General features: G+C 37.3%; 1 protein-coding gene across 3 annotated transcripts in view; it reads right to left on the bottom strand.

Annotated features, from left to right (window-relative positions):
• The window catches only part of LOC106462404 (cyclin-dependent kinase 7-like), a 64137-nt gene that overhangs the window by 41444 nt on the left and 4320 nt on the right, over window positions 1-18373 (bottom strand). For all 3 annotated transcript variants that reach the window (XM_022389660.1, XM_022389659.1, XM_022389658.1), the window contains exon 2: window positions 2656-2715. In XM_022389660.1, coding sequence (XP_022245368.1) covers window positions 2656-2715 — 60 coding nt within the window. The remainder of the gene's footprint in view (window positions 1-2655; window positions 2716-18373) is intronic.

Here is an 18373-nt window from a genome sequence, read left to right as displayed (position 1 = left end):
CGCCCCCTTTCAAGTGGCACCTAGGGTATGTGCCATACCTTAGGTACACCACTGATCTCTCCAGAACAGAAATAACACCAAAAAGAGAAAGTGAAGAAGGAGATGTGTGTGAAAAGGGATGACCATATTCCCCTGCCATGGAATAAGAAATGAGGAAAGACTAGCCAGGACAAAGAAGAAGAGAAGAGCAGTAATGAGAAAGCAGGAGGAAACAAGGGTGTAAAAGCTGGCTTTCAATATGACCCATAAAAATGTTGGCACAATTGGGAGCCATTTTGGTACCCATTGCAGCACCGTTAACCTGAAGGTTATGTTTGTTATTGAATTTGAAGTTGTTCAATGTTAAAACAAGGCTGGCAAGATCAGTTACTGTTGGAGATTTTGATGGGTTAGAAAGGTTTAATGCATACTTTAGGGTTTCTTTTACAACTAAGCCCTGTAAAAACCTCATAAATGGAAACATTACATAGATGACATACTTTTCATTTGTCAGCCTGTCTTGAACCACTGAAAGAATTTGTCTCATATGCAAACTCCTTTCATAAAATAATCAAGTTTACTTTTGATTACTTGCCTACCCAAATTAACTTTCTTGGCATCACTGTCCTTATAAATGATGGAATTTTACATACCAACTCATACCAAAAACCTACAGACAAGCCAAAATACATTCACTATAAAAGCTGTCACTCTGCTCACACTAAACAGAGCATTACCTACAGTTAAGCTCTTAGAATAAAGAAAATATGCTCAGGTGAAACAGACTACAGAAATCACAACAAGGACCTTAAGCAAATCATGTTACAAAGAGGATATAAAGATACCAAAATCAACAGACAGATCAACAAGGCTAACAACACTCAGCAAAAAAACATCCTAAAACAGAGCAATACTAAAGATTCAAATAGAATTCCTCTTATTATTATTACCTATCAGTTTTAACTCAAAACATTTTCATCTCTTACAACTTAATGATCGCCTTAAACAGATATTTCCTCAAGTTCCTGTTGTCTCCTTCCAAAAAAGCTGAAATCTAAACGATATCCTTCTTCACACAAAAGTGAATTACATCCCATCAAAAAAATGGTTGTCATCCATGCAATAAAGCTCATTGCCAAACTGCAAGTTCATAAAAACTACTGACTCATTTTCTGACAAGCACAACCAAAGAAACTTTCAAATCTCCAAAGAAATCACTTGTATGACACAAAACACTATTTACTTTATACAGTGAAAAAATGCAAACACCAATATGTAGGACATACACAAACAACTTTTAGATAATGTTTCGACAACCATAAATCTTCTATTAATATGAAAAGGATCTCCCTGTTGCTCAACTCTTTAACCAACCCGGTCATTCCATTAACAATGTTACTTTCATTGGCATTGAAACAGGATTCAAAACTAAAGCTGATAGAGAGATAAAAGAAGCTTATTGGATCGCTAATCTAAACACTGTTTAACCTTGTGGAATCAATCTAGATCCTGAAATCAGTGATCTCCAATCCTTGGTTTCATCTCTGTCAGAAAAATAATTTTTATTCTTTGCTTATTTCTTTCATGTAGCATGAACTCTAATTTTTCTAAAACTTACTGTATATTTAAGATAATTTTCCATACCTGTTTATATAAATCAATTAGCTTAACATCTCTTTTTCAATCAGTCTCCAGATGCCACCATTAGTTTACATAAACACTTAAGTATAGTTTTATATATTTCTTTTATAACTATTTCTAAAGCAAAATATCCCTAACACCTTTTTACATAACTCTCTCATTGCTGGCCATATTGTACCAGAAGTGGAACACATTTACAACAGTACATTGAAAAATATAATAAACACTACCTGGAAGCCCAATTGAGTTCATTACTTCACTCAACTCCCTTTACGTATCACTCAATTGATTACACCACCATTCCCAGTTTGTCCCTGTTGAAGAAGGGTCCACCTTTCAAACGTGCTTGGGTTATAGGGTTTTTATCATTTTGTATCAAAATAATGAATGCTGAATGAATATAGTACTCACTTCAACAAAAATTAACAATAATGGACCTCAAAAAGAAAAATGCAAAGATACAAACAGCCACTTGCATTTTTTCAGTAAAATATGGTAAAATGTGCATTATATAATGTATGGTTTGTGACATGCATGATTTCTCAATAATGAGAAAATAAGAAAAAATTAACAACCATAAATATATATGTGTGTCTGTGAATGTATTCCAGCAGGAAAGGTACCAGTAAATACAAAAGTTGTGGTCACACAAATATGGGGATACACCATTTATAGTATTTAACCTCTATCTGACAGGTTTACACTGAACATGTGAAATGAAACTGAAACAAAAAAATTAAACTTTAATAATTGGAGTAGATATGTGTGCTACAACTATCCACCAGACACAAAATACAATGTTGTTTTTTGTTACATTCAGTAGTTATTATTTTCCTTAATGATCCCATTATTGTGTAAATGAGTGAAAAATAAATTTTTCTTTCACTAAATCAAAGTAAAACTTTAAGAAGCTTAATCCTGAAACATACAGTGAAATCTGGAAAGAGAATTCAAAGAAATATTTGATTTAACTTGGATGCATTTATTAACTTAGGTAAAGTTCTAAAATTACTATATACAAATTTCATTATTTACCTTTTTTACTGCAACTATACATCCTGTTTCAATGTCTTTTGCTTTGTACACTGTAGCAAACTAGAAAACAAAAAAATGAACTTGTATCCAAACAACAACTAAAGTTTTCAACAAACTCTTTATTTGTATTCTAGATATTCTCAAAATCTTAAACTATTCTAATTTCTATAAATAACACGGACATGTCTCACTAGCTTGTAAAGAACTTAAGAAGTAAAATTCAAATATTTCAAACATATCTTTGAAAATTTACAATGCATAATTTATAATTTTCTATACTGAAAATGTATTTCCAAAAGGTACTTACCTCCACTAACAGATATAGCTATTCTTGTTCAGTGCTGCCCTTTATATCAACATTTTTTTTGCATGCCACAAGTCTTGAGCTCCCACGTACCGCACGATCAACCTGGTTCAACTGCGTCTTGCATGTAAATCATCATGTGACAACCCTCCACCAATAGGAGTGTGACACATCCTCCTGATGCATGTGACCCCCTCTATTCAATTCTACTGAACTATCTCTTCAAGTTTTGGCAGAAAATGGAAGCACTAGTTTTCAACGGGGAGGAATGGTGGGAAGTGTGAGTAGAGGTAAGTAACTATCGGAAATATATTTTCAGTGTAGAAAAATTATAACTTCCGATTGGTAAATTACCTCCTCTCACAGATATAGCTAGAATCCCACATTGAATAGGTGGAAGGGCCGGTGCAAGGGAAAGAAAAAAGAACCCTCTGAAAGCAAACATGGGCAGAAAATTGGAGGAGCACATCCACAGGGAAGATAACAATGGTTGGATAGGGATCCGAACCACCTGATAATGTAATCTCAATCCCTTTGTTGACAGTAATGTGGGTGTGTATAAAAGGATGTGCCCCAAGGCACAGAGTGGCCAGGGCCTGGTGGATCACACATGGCAAGTCAACTGCATCCAAAACTCAGCCACCGAGAACCAACATCCATGTGGGGGTAGGATGACGATCAAACTGTCAGTAAGTCAACTACAATTCAAAACCCAGCCACGGGGAACTGACATTCATGTAGGGGTAGGAAAGAGTATCATACTATCAGCAAGTCGACTACAATCCAAAACCCAACCACCAGGAACCATCATCCATGTGGGAGTAGGAAAGAGAATCATACCGTCTTCACTTCAAGTTCAGCAAACCAGAGGGTGGTAACATACCCAATGATCTGTGAACAAGGCACACAATAGAAAAGTGACAAATTGTTGTACCAATCTGAAAACCCAACATCCACTTAATTGAAATAATAAAGATATCCCACTGTTGTAAAATATCCCACTCAAAACCAATCAAACAGAAGACACCCTCAGTATAGTAACATCCTCAGTATATGTAAATCTTCGAACGATAATGCAAGAGGAAGAACCATAGGAACCAGCATGTTCATTTACCATGATCCACACACAGTAGCAGAGCTATCTGTAATATGTGTGTAAGGACTTATGTGGATTGGTCCAACTCTGAATCCAAAACCCAGCCACTTGGAACCAACATCCATGTGGAGGTGGGATGAGGGATCCCAATCGAAGGGGTGAACTGCAATTTAGATGGCTCACTCCATAGTTACAACACCCCCATGGATTCCTCATAGGTTGCATCATATATATATCACATTCAGGAAGATGCCTCCATGGTCTATCACCCCAGTGGCTTGAAACTGATAAGGGCTCCCATACTCCACTGAAAGAAACAGCAGACCATTCCTAATATATTCAGTCTAAGGAATGGCAGGGATGGGCAGCTATCACCTTTTGCTTTACCCCTGAAGTCCATGGGTTAGTATGGTCCAAAACAGGCATATTAAAGAAGCAAATATATCTTAAGGAAAACCTAAGAGCAATCTTGTGGAATACCCAATCTCAACAGTGTGCAGCCATGGAAATTATAACTGTTAAGTTAACATGGCCTGACAGTTGTGTATTGCACTAATTTAAGTATACCTGTACAGGCACCACTTGTCACAGAGCAGGTTCCTGCTTGAAAAAAGGGTCATGCCCCTGAAAAATAAGAGGTATATATATAGAGAGAGAAAAAAATAAACTACCCAGTCACAGTCTCACTGAAATCTAAAGAATGGCAACAAGTGGAAGACAATAACCGGATGAGGAAAAAACAGCTATCCAATGCAGATAGTGAGAGATGAATGTATGCAGTGTGGTTCACATGCTCAATTGAAGAATTACCTCCAATGGATGATGGAGATGTCACCAGGGAAAAGGAAAGGTGGCTAATCTGGTGAGAAGACACCTGGAACAAATTATGGGAAGAAAGAGACAAGGAAGAATAAGCCAATCAAATTAAAAGACGAACCCAACTGTTAAGGGTGGGAGGAGAAAGGTCACAAACAGAGGATAATTGCCATGGAATGAAGAGTGAGGAACAAGCACCACGGAAAGATTGTGCAAGATAACAACAAAAAATACTTATGGGACATAGTAGGCTTTCCACATCAGATCAGGAATATATATGTAATAAAGGGAAATTGGAGAGAAGGAGGAATTACCCTCACAAGCTGCCAAAGTTTTGGGAAGGAAAGATCAATCCAGATAAAGGAAAACATAGGTGGATCAATAGGGAGAAAGAAATAAGTTTTAAGGGATAAGTGAAAAATCGAACAAGAGGACAGAGATTCAGAAAGACTACTTGCTGAGAAGGTGGACCAATCTGGAAGGAATGTAACAACAGGGAGAGGTACCATGCAAAATGAAAAGTGTGGAATAAGGCAACCCAATAACCTGTGATCGAGGAAACCAATATCCCCTAATCCCAAATGAGGAAATCCATAAGAGGAACAGTGAGTCAAGCAAGTGAAAAAAAAAACCACCCAACTATCAATGGCAGAATTGATAAACATCCATAGAGGAAGGGCGAATAGGACGTGTTAAAAATGAAACGACTTGCCCACACTGGACTGGAACCCACCAGGTAGTCACCAGTATTGTTGGTGACATGCCCATCTGTGTCGAATAATACAACGTGTGGAGGAACCCCTAGAGGTTGGGACTGGTAAGGGCTGGGACAAGAAACAGTAATAGGGGACTGTCAAGGATCTGAATGAGATAAACAATCAATCAATAATAAATGGGTCAATTGCTCTCTCATTGATTCCACATGGGATTCTAAAGTGTCTGGAATACCACTGAAAATAGACCAGTGGAGAAAATGGGCCACTCTTAAGTCCCGAATATAAGTAGGTGTAAACAAACTTCAGACAATACAGCATCTCCCCTCAGATGATCCCAAAAACAGAGAAACCAAGTGTGTAAGGAAACATGGAGGTAATCAGGGAGAGAGTATCCCTCAAAAAAACCCTCAGGATCTTGGTGGATTGCCTCTGAGAGGAGGTGGATAGTGGACAAGTACCATAGGAGAGTCAATAGGGTAAGACAAATGTGGACAAACTGGACATGGGATAAATGAACAGGATGATCAGGGTCTGCCTCCCGCATGGGCAAAATCAATTCCAACTGTTGTTAATCAAGAAACAGAAATTTAGGCTGATGGTAGACTAAAGCAAACTGATCTGAAGCCCAAGGATAGCGAGGCATGTTAGCACCCTCATGCATCTGTGGTACAAAATGCTCTGCACGAACCCTAATATCCATGGAAGGGGAAAACACAAAATACTGGGAAGAGGGGGTATCATGTAACAAGTAAGGAAGAGGATTATCAGAAATCATGTCCAAAAAGACCATATTAGGCCTAGCTGATTCTGCACTAGGGGCATAGGAAGACACAGCAAAAACAAGTGGAAGAAAAAGGCTGTCAAATTCCTTGTCGTCACAAACAGGTTCAGTATTTTGGATGAAAATGGGCAACATCAGGAGAAGATCTGTTTGTCTGAAGTTGAGTATAAAGCTACACAATGGGCTATCTGTGCTCTGCCCACCACGGGTATCGTAAACCCAGTTTCTAGCATTGTAAGTCTGCAGACATACCGCTGTGCCACTGTAGGGGGCTCAGGAGAAAAAGACTGACTCATATAATGATCACTCTCACGTCGAATGAGAGCCAATAATTCCATATACGAGTTCCCTCCACATGCAGCTTATGTAAGTGTTCTGGTAGATGGTATTACCTTTGAAATGATAACTTGGACTTCAGAATTCATTGTTCAAGATGAATGATTAACCACAACAATGTTAGAATAAAGAAATAAAAAATTTGGGAAAAAAATTAGTTATCCTTATGTTATCAAACTTTTGAAGAAAGAAAAGAATTCCATTTCGAAATAAATTACAAAACAGTTCAATAAAAATTTCAAAGAAATTTCACAAAGTTTAAAAAAAAAACATAATTGAAGAGCACAGTGAAAAATGTCTTGACACAAGCACTGCCAAAAGAGTAGTGATAGTTTGGTAGAATCAAATAAATGGAATTACATACAGCAGGGAGAGTATGTCCCCTACTATTGATGGAGGGTTGTTGCATGATGATTTACATGTGCGACACAGTTGAACCATATTGATTGTGTGGCACATGGGAGCTCAAGGCTTGTGGCATGTGAAGAAATTTGTGCAGGAAGAGAGCAGCAATGAATGAGAAGAGTTATATCTGCAAGCAGAGGTAATGTACCATATCAGAAACACCTATTCTTATAATAAATTACTTTTGTGTAAAAAATATCTACACAGGTCAGAGAATAGGAAGCTGTATGCAAAGTATGTTTTACATGCAACCATGTTTTATTTCATATCTTTTATGTTTTGTTATAGTACTTTTAGAATGCTAATACACTTTGGATGAAAAAAAATGTTCTCTTGTCTAATTTATGAAGTATAAAATACAATCACAATTTAATAACCATGAAACTGTAAACCACTGAGGGCATCTACCTCAGTTGTCATTACTAATACATTTGTTCTGTCAACTATTAGTTAATAAGTCATTTCAGGTTATTAGGTAACCATTAGGTGACTTTTAAGTACCGTAGACTAAGCAAGTTTTTATCATCTTTATATATAACATTAATGTTTCTAGGCCTTTAAGTTAGTTAACAAATTATTTCATTTGAATATGAATTGAATACATATATATATCTTTTGTTTTTAGATGTTTATTTCTAAACTATTTTCAAGTTTTATTAGAATGCCTGAAATTGTGTTTTTCAAAGCTTTTGGTTTTTATATACTGTATGTAAAAGGACAAGAAATGCCATAAATATATTTAGAACATTAATAGAAAGAACAACTGAAATACAAAAAGATTTATACATGTGTTTTATTGATTACACTAAGACAATTGTTAGGGGTAAGACATGTTAAAAATTCTGGACCATCTTAGTGTTAATGGTAAAGACCTCAGAATCAATTGCAATCTATACTGAGAAGCATAAAGTGCATCCTTAAAGATAGAAAATAATATTGGCAATTTTCAAGAAATAAAATGAGGTGTCAGACAAGGATGTATTCTTTCGCCAGACCTTTTCTCAATATATAACAAAATGATTCTCAGAGGTATAGAAAATAGGCCAGCAATTAAATTTGCAGGGCACAATATCAGTAATGTATGCAAATTACATGCTGCTAACTGCTGAAAATGAAAATAATCTTCAAGAAAGGGAAAGTTAACATTTTCTTAAATCAAAAATGTTTTTCCAATAATAATACTTACCTCCTCTCACACTACAGCTATTACATAACTGCCAGGGTTTCCTTCCTTAGCCCATTTAAGCACTGGTCTGAATTTTTCTTCCTTGCTCCAGTCTTTCACTCCCCACTTAATTGCCCTAGGAGTTATATGTCATGTGACACTCTCTACTTATGTCAATGCGCTCTCTATCTTGAGCACCTCATTCAGACAAGATTATCACTTTTTGGAGACTGACCCTTTCCACAGTCTCTAACACCGGCTCATAATGGGGTGAAAGAGTACGATCGGAGGTAAGTATAATTGGAAATACATTTTAGATTTAAAAAAACGTTACCTCCAAAACCATACTTACCTCCTCTCACACTACAGTTAGAATCTCACATTGATAAGGTGGAAGGGCTGGTGAGGGCATTATCCATACAGAAAGCGTCTGCACAGATCATGGGCGTGCCAATAGAAGATTAACACCCTAGTGGGGAAACTGCACTACATCCAGAACAGGTATGCTCTTTACCCATAACTTAATTCATGTACTGTATATGAAATTTTACATGATCTGTCATCACTATTGGCCAGGCCTCAACCAGATAGCCAAGGTTCCACTGCTTGGGGTTGGAATTATAGGGCCATGATCCCTATACCCCATGTTGGTGGCAAGGGCAGTTGGACTGCAATAAATATATAATTGTGAGTGGATCCAAACCTGTAGCCATAAAGTTATGCATTCTGAGCCACCAGAATCAAGATGAGAAGGTAAGCAACACTGACATGAACAAACCTTCTCCTCAACTTGAATAAGTCTGAAAGGCAACACCCTCAAATTCAGAATGATGGGATCCTGTATGCCATACTCAACCTGATGAAACAGAACCCATCTGGTCTGGAATTATGAACACACACCTTGACTCCCCAACCAAGTGGGTAAGGTAAATTCCTCTTGTCAGTGATTGGAAACCAGGAGTGGTAAGGACTCACTAATTCTGCTAGTAGAATCTGGGATAATGCATGTTGAGTAGTCCTCAGGAACAGTGCCCTGGAAACAGCACAGTAGGTGAACCAAATTCCCTAAAATTTAAATGCAAATTGACCATGGTTTATTCAATCCAATAATCAGCAGGGATGGGCAGGATTTCCTTATGCTTTACTTATGACAGTCCATGAGTGGCAGTCTAACATAGTCCAGTAATACCATCCAGTCAGCCTCTAGGTGTTCTTATGTAATACCTCATTTCTACAGAGCCTGTTGCAACCTGTATAAAATATTTTGAATTTGTGGTTGCTAGAGCAGAAATGGTTTGATAAAAGCACACCTGTCTGGGCAACATTCGCCACTGAGTGGGATGCTGTGAAAACGAGGTAAGGGATTTTGGAAGGTAAAGAAGAGACAAGAGTAGCAATGAAAATACTCACCCCTCTGTATAATCTAGTGGATGTGGTTAAGATAGCTACAAGGTGTAGTCAAAAACCCTCAGAGGAAGATGCTGCCAGATAATGAAAATAATGTGAGATAAAAGTATCGGATGAGGTCCACACACAAGCCTGCACAATGTCCTCTAGCAGGCAATTCAACCAGGCCATTAAGGACACAGAAATGTGACAAATCTGATGAGACCTGCCAGCAAACGTCTACTCACCTTCAAAGAGAGCCCAGAATAAGTGATATGGATCAATTTTGTACCAACCTCTCAATGTAACCCAATGAATAAAAAGTCATTGTCTAGCACTTCTAAAAGCATTAGTGCAGGCAACATAACACTGTACATAACATCAAGATCTGATCAGACATAGAAGTGAGAAATAGTGATCAGATGAATCGGAGAAAAGGATTTATCCCTTCCCTGGCTGCCAGTGTCTTAGGGAAGAAGAATCTGTCTAAGAATGTAGGTAAAATGATAAAGCATCCTGTGCAAAATCAATGCAAACCATTCCAACTGGTGATGTCTATAGGCCAGAAGCAACAAAAATTAAACCTTCAGAAAAAGGTGATAACATGGTATATAAGGCTAAGGTCTCAAACAGATGTTGAGAAAGGGCATGTAATGCCACCTTAATATACCAATTAGGTAACTGAAACAGTAATTTGGGATGAAGGACCAAAACAACGTGAGGAAATTGGAGATTACTGGAGACTCAAAGAATTTTCATCTCAAGTATCGAAAGGCAGTCAACAAGGCCACCTCCTTATACAGGGCAATTGTGGAAGATGCAAAACCCTTGTCAAAGAGCCAGTTCAAAAAACAAATTATGGTTAGCACTTCTGATCAAAGTGGGTTCAACCTCCTCTCAATACACCATTGCCGATATGTGTGACATTTCTGTTGATAAATGTCCATCAGGGGACTAAGTAAAAGACTGAGACAGATACATGGCAACCTCAGGAACTGAACCCCTGACACTGTGTGAAGAACTGCATAACCTCCATGCCTGATGCTTGAGCTTCTAGATAGCTGGGTCTATGATGTCAGATCATGGCTGCCTCAACAGAGATGGCCAAAGAGGAAGTGGAAGAGATGGGCACTCCTGAAGGTATCACAGAAGCAGAAACCAGGGTTTAGCTGTCAATCTGGTGCTATTAACAGAATCCAACAATGGGTTAGAACGAATCATAGCTAGTACCTTGGGTAACATACGAATTGGTGGGAAGGCCTAGAGGTGTAATCCCATCCCATCCTGATGGAATGCATCTATTGCCAAAGCCCAAGGAAATTAAGGTCCCATATACCAAATTGCAAATAGTTGGGTGTTCCAATGAGTGGCAAACACACTAATCATTAATGTTTCAAAATCAGAGCCAATCCAACAGAAAAACTTCACAATGCAGCATCCATTCTGTTGGAAGAATCTGTTTGGGTCGAGACAATTGAACTACCACCAAAGTCATCACCCGTGGAACACAGCAAGTTGTAGGGTCATATGATAGGATTGGTCCCAAGAAAGATGATCCAAGGTTCAAAAACAAAGAACCTTGGACCAAGTGCTCCCTTGATGGGAAATGCAAAATACCAGTATGGAATTGTCAGATTGAAGCCTGATAATTTTCCCCTTAATAAGCCCAGACCACGAGACATCCCCCATTGAACAGCAAGAAGGTTTAAAACATTGTTTAGGGAACCTTGTCATCCACGCACAGATCATGGAATTCCTGAATATTGAGATATGCACCCCCATTCCTGAAACAAATTATCATGGATTTCTGGACGAGGTGGTGGCAGAGGCACCCATATCTTAGTATTGTTCCGATCTAACCACACCTTGAAATCAAAGATGATGATCCTGAATAAGGAAAGGGGAATCCAGTGAATTGCTGTTCATGATTCATTGGTCGCTTAAAGACCACTGAAGAAATCTCTTGTATGTTCATCTCAAGGAACAAGAGATTTGAGTGATTGAGAGAAAGAACCATCTGTGCAGTGGAAGGAGAGGCGAGTATGAAAAATATACCCAGACTGACGATATATTGTGTTAGAGTTAGAACAGATGACTCAGCTCTGATAATATAGCCTGCTTTGGTTGTTTCTAAAAGTAGAATCCAGGTGTCATGTTCTGCCAATTGACGAGATGGTACCAGCAGTAACCAGTCATCCATGAAATGGTGTGTGTGCACAGGCCTTGGGAAATGATGTGACAAGAAAAAACTTGTACAATTTGGCAGAACACATATGGTGCCGATGCTAGTCCAAATATCAGACCCCTGAACTGCAGCACCTGACCATTATGCACAAAATGCAAATAATGCAGATAGGAGTTGGCGACATCAAACTTGGGCATTCACAATCCTAGTAAAAAATGCCTACTCAGAGTGAGGAATGACTCACTTTCGAAGATTGGAGGATCTAGAAATTGATATACATTGGATGCCAATCTTCCATCTTCTTGGGCATAACAAACAGATGGGAATAAAACTCCATAAGAACTGGCACGACTCTCTCCAATGCCCCCAGACCAACAAAACTGATAGCCCTAGCACGAAGTTCCAAAATCTGAGTATCTGCAGGAGGCAGAAACACTACATGATGGGTGGAAAATGGTGGTGAAGATGTGAATTGAATATCTAATCCTGACTCAAGGATCTGTAGTGCCTACGGATCCATGGTTAAGGTTTACCACATGTCCAGAAATTCTTGGAGCCAAGCCCCCACAGACCACAAAGGCATACAATAATCACTGACACTGCTGGCAGCATTGTGGCTGAGTGGAAGAACCATTGGATATGGACAGAATCTATTCTGGGTACCAATGGACTGAGGGGCTGCTGTCAGGGATGAAAACCATCGAATAGGGGTGGAACTATGACCCCTGCAGGAGCCGAGGAAAGTCAAGATGCCAACAACAACAGGGATGAATTTAGAAGCTGACAATCAAACCAATGTGCATGCTAACAATGATCCCAACTCGTCATCAGTGGATATGGTGATCTTGAGAGCCCTCCAACAAAGTTTAGAGGGATAATGTATAACTCATCACTGTATATAGGGTGAGATAAATCCCAGAAAGTTGTGATCTATTCAGGTTAACTACAGACTCTGCATTAGAACCCCAAATTTCCAGGAGCATAGGTATTCTTGGAGAGTCAGAATATGCTTCCATCTGGCAGTGGTAGGCTAAATCACGTAGTTCCAACAAACATGGCAAACAAGGCATAGTTGTCCCTTCACGTAACTAAGCAGTGAACCTCCCTGCATGAACCACAATATCAGTGGATGGAGGGAAAACTAAGTATTTGCTCACAGACCTTTCAACCAGGAAGGTGCAGGCTCAAAAGCAATTTGGGAAAGACCCAAAACATCACACACTCGATGGACCAAGTGAACAAAAGGAGCCTGAGGCAGATAAAGTGGCCTCCTGAGAAGCCAACAGAACAAAGGAAGGTGCAGGAAAAAGCAAATCTAACTTCTCTCTCCAGAATGTCCAAGACTGCTCTCAATTGCAGCCTTAGAACATCCTGGAGGAACACCATCACATCAAATATATTTCTCCACCTCACTACGAATAAGATCACTGACAGTCTTAAATGAGAGTGACTCTCCCCCATCCCACCAACTGTTGAGCAATGCTAGATATCACAGGTGGGATAATAAAGACCTGATTTGCTTCAATGCCATAAATAATCCAAGAATTCATGCCACATATTGCCAAACAAGAACTTTTTGTTAATACAAAACTCAACTAGATAACACAATGAATGCTCAAAGTATCTCCAATGATCATAGTACAGAGAAACCCATTAGTGAACGCTTTGTCAATAAAAAGTGATAATATTAACTGAACGAGGTGCTTATATACAGTACCAAGACAGAGGAAGCATTGACATAAGTGGACAATGTCATATGACAGATATTGCCAAGGGCAATTAAGTGGGAAGTAAAAGACTGGAGAAATCAAGAAAAATTCAGACCAAAGCTTAGATGGCCAAAGGAAGGAAACCCTGGCAGTTGAGTAATAGCTGTAGTGTAGGAGGAGGTAAGTATGTTTTGGAAATATAATTACTGATAAAAGTAAGAAAAAAAGGACTGACTCTCAACAGCAAGAAAACAGAATGTATGGTAACCTCCACAAAAAGTAATATCTCAAAATATAGCATTACAATTGGTGGTATAAAAATCAAATTCACCATTTCAACTATTTGAGCTCATTAACAGCATCAGATGGTAATATATAGAAGAGGTTGAAATGAGAATAATCTTGCTATTGACTCTTTTCAAAATATGAAGGTTATAAAGAGAAATAATAACATATCAACAGAAGTAACAAAAAATGTTTTACAATGTTATATCAAGTCCATACTTATGTATGGATGTGAAACATGGACAATAAAAAAGGAAGTTTAGAGAAAACATCCGAAATGTGGTTCTTAGGAAGAATGCTGCAAATAACATGGATTAAGAAGTAATAAACAAGTACTGTTAGAAACCAACACAACCTGCAACATCATGAAAAAAAATAAGAAAAGAGAGAAGCTGAGCTCATAGGCCATGTGATGAAGAAAGAAGCACATATTAACAACTGGCAGGATAGGAGGAAAGAGAAGCAAAGGAAGACAAAGAATAAATATTCTTGATAGACTCACAAAATGTGAATAACAACACAGAATTGTTGAAAAACACCAGGGACAGAGAGAAATGGAAACTCATTATTGTCAACACCTGTATCCAGGCATGACATTAGAGAGGAAAATACTGTACGAGATTTTTTAGCCATTTTACCAAAATTCTTCTGTGTGTAGGGTCTACTTTAATTTGTATTACATGACTTGTTATATGTTGGAAAAATGAGGTAACCATGTGCTTAGACCATCCCAAGCCACTTACATATCATAGAATCATAATTTAATGATTTGCCTTAGAAACTATACACCCTGTTGAGATACAAAGGCTTTTGAAAAAGTTAATTCTTAATAGTAATGCCTTTTTAACTTCTCTAAATACAAAATATTAGATAAATCATTCATCAGCTTAGTATGTAATACATTTTCAGGATGATTGTTTCTATAACTTACTCCACATTTAACCTGTACCAACTGAAAAATAGTGGTAATATAGTTATCAATTGTGATTCAAGTTGGTACAAATTCAAAATAATATGTATATAAAACAGAGAATAAGAAAACAAGATATACATCAGTGAATAAGATATTTAAAATTTAAATGCAGAATCATTCAAACACAGAGGCATAGTTCAACAGGAATATATTATTATGGTATTGCCCCTTTCAGCACTCTATGTGCTTAGAGAATTATCAGAACCAACTAGAAACTGTGGGGGGCACTCATTTTACCACTTGGTTTAAACCAAATAATAGCAAATAGTTAATACACTATTATGGTTTTCCTGGATTTACTTCTCAATATCTTGGTATGTTATTTTCTGACATAACTGACGATGAAAATTAATTCACTGTACTTCAAAATGTAAATTTTCCCAACAAATGATGCATTACTACTGAGAACCTGGTTCATAGTGAAGGCATAATCATGTGACTAGAATGAAAACTGATGTGAATACAGTTTCTGATTTATTCAAACTCAAATTATTCTTAAAGAAAATGTTTATTTAAACATCACAAAATATCTGATTGTTAAAAATATAAATTAAAGGTATCACTAATAATGCCCATGATGACAGTTAATTCTATTGTCACTGACTTTTCTATCAAACACACTAACTTATATGAAAGCCTGCATGGACTTGGAAAAAAGTCAACACTTAAACTTAATACAAGTAATTCCTGACAAATAACACTACATATAAAAATAGCTATTTTTAATACTAAAAATGTGATATTTTGCCACATATGTATTTCAGAAGACTAGGATTTATAGTTTCTCCAAAAAGTGTGTGTGTACAGAAGAAACACACGAGATACTACTATAATCAAGTGGAGAGAGAAGCATTCCACATTTGTGTCCAGAGGCAAACCTAAGATCCATCCAGCTGGACCAAACCACTGGGAATGGCTTAGTTATAACATGATGGGATGTCCTGTACCACACTACCAGGTAACACTCCAGCCCTATTTGCCAAAAGAGTGTTGTGTCCACTCAGTCTCATATCAGTGAGATTGCACCACCCAATGAGAAACTCTCTATCTTGAGTAGCTTAGAAGTAGTGAAGTAAAGGTTCTCCCACGACACTGGGAGGGAGGAATTTTCATGGAAGCGAACACTAGAGTTGCTTATATATATATATATAGAGAGAGAGATACTTCGGTGACGAGGAATCCACTTTGAGACTAATAATGGCTGGAGACGGCTTGAATGGGTAATGAAGAAAAACTTTCATATAAGTTTAACATAACAGCAAATGTACAACGTTTTGACAAGGTTTTGTCATCATCAGATGACAATGTTGGCAAGTGCCCTAAAAAGGGGCAGTAGGCGTGAGATAATAATGAATAAGCTGTATAGAGCAAAGACAGATGAACTGGGTCAGAATGAACATACAGAAAAAAAAGGGAAGGGATGATGAATAGAGAAAATATTCAATCACCCTCCCAAGCCATCCAAATTTTGAGGCAGTCAGGAGAGTCTATTTGTCTCCAGGGAGGGCCTGAGCTTACGAGACATAATAGATTTACAATTGAACAGGGTGTTCATGGGCCCATAAGAGAAAATGCAGAGCCAAGAAAACAGAGATCCTGAGAGCAAATACCTCTCTGTCATAGGAAGGAAATAACAACACAAGAGGTGTCTAAATGGATCATGATAACAAGACCAGATAGACAAGACAGAAGATGATGGCAAACAGCCTGTGGAATAGTAGCAATCAGTAACACCTTGTTACTGAAGACCAGATACCAGAAATGGATCAGACATACAGAACTGCACCCCACCTGAATAGGGGCAGTGGAAAGGTGTGGTTATAGGATTGATTGCCTCCAGGCTTGTGGTGAGTGAAAATTATGCATATAGAGGGCAGCATAATTCGAGGAAAACTATAATGTGAGAAGCAATAAGATATCGTATCAGAATTTAAAACCAAATGGAGCATAAGTAATAAGGAAACTCAGAATTTAATCAGATAACATTAGTTTAATTATGATGATAACACTTTCAATTCTCAACTGAGTTATACACCTAGTTATCAAACTCCTATGGCTTTCAGATATATCTGGGTCATTTTCACATGTTCAAAAGGATGTTGGAGCAGTGGAAACTCAAAACTCTTGGTAACTTGAACCAGTAGATCTTGTTACGTCTATATTTTGGAATTTTAGTGCCATTATTTTTTTGTGTTTTATTAAAATTTCTTGATTTATATTTCAGAATTCTGCATTAATGCAACCTCTGATTATAATGCAAATATGAATCATAGAAACATTTCATTGCATCATTTTTTGAAGTAAATTCTCTACCTAAGTAGGCTGACAGATAACATACAAGTTACATATACAGTAAATTAACATGTAAGGAAACAGACAAGTATTGATAATGTGGTGTCTAAATACATTCTAACATGTAAAATGCAAAAAAGAAACTGGAGCAAAAACAGAAATAAAAATAAAGGCTGGTGGAAATCAAGATGGAATATTCATAAAGCACTTCTGAAGTTCCTGTTGTCTCCTTCCAGAAAAGTAGAAGTCTAACAGATCCCCTTGTTCATGCAAAAGTGAATTACACCCCACCAAAGAATGTTTGCCATCTATGTAATCAAGCTCATTGTCAAACCTGCAAATTTATAAAAACTACTGACTTTTTTTTTCTAACAAGCACAACCAAAGAAACTTTAAAAGTTCTAAAGAAATCACTTGTGGAACACAGAATACCATTTACTTTACACAGTGTCAAAAATGCAATCACCAGTATATAGGACATACCCAAACAACATCTAGAGAACATTTCAACAACTATAAGTTTTCTATTAACACCAAAAAAGATCTCCCTGTTGCTCAACACTTCAACCAACATGGCCATTCTATTAATGATACTACTCTCATCAGCATTAAAACCGAATTTAAAACTAAAGCCGATAGAGAAATAAAAGAAGCTTAATGATTTGCTAATCTAAATACTGTTCTACCTTGTGGAATAAATCTAGATCCTGGAATCAGTTATCTCCGATCCTTGGATTCACGTCTATCAGTCAAATAATTTTTATTTATTTTTGTGTGAACTCACAATGTTTACCCCTGATCTTTCTAATACTTACTATTTATTTGTGATAATTTTCAATGTCTGTCTTTAGAAATTGATGTGCTTAACATTTCTTTTTCAGTTAATCTCCATGTGTCACCATTATTTTACTTTAACAACACTTGAGTATAGTTTTCTTGTCCATTTGTAAAGCAAAACATCTTTTTACATAACACTTTCATTTCCAGCTGTGTTGCACACTTACAACAGTATCTTGAAAAATGTACAAAAATACTTCCTGGAAGCCCAGGTGACCTTCATGACATCACTCAACTCCCTTTATATTAGGTTGTCAAGAAATTAATGTCGCATTTTGAAACACTTTCATTAACCACCTCCCAAAAACATACATCAAGTATTATAGTTAAACGAACCGCCTAAACATCACGTTAGTGTAGCCTATATAATGTGTAAAGTTTAGTATACTCTAATCCCTTATAGTTATGGCTGTAATGCTGTTTGAATACAAG

Source organism: Limulus polyphemus, unplaced genomic scaffold, assembly GCF_000517525.1.
Source record: "Limulus polyphemus unplaced genomic scaffold, Limulus_polyphemus-2.1.2 Scaffold1158, whole genome shotgun sequence".
In the NCBI taxonomy this organism is placed as follows: Eukaryota; Metazoa; Arthropoda; class Merostomata; order Xiphosura; family Limulidae; genus Limulus; species Limulus polyphemus.
The sequence above is the reverse complement of the archived record's forward strand: the minus strand, read 5'-3'. Positions and strand labels throughout refer to the sequence as shown.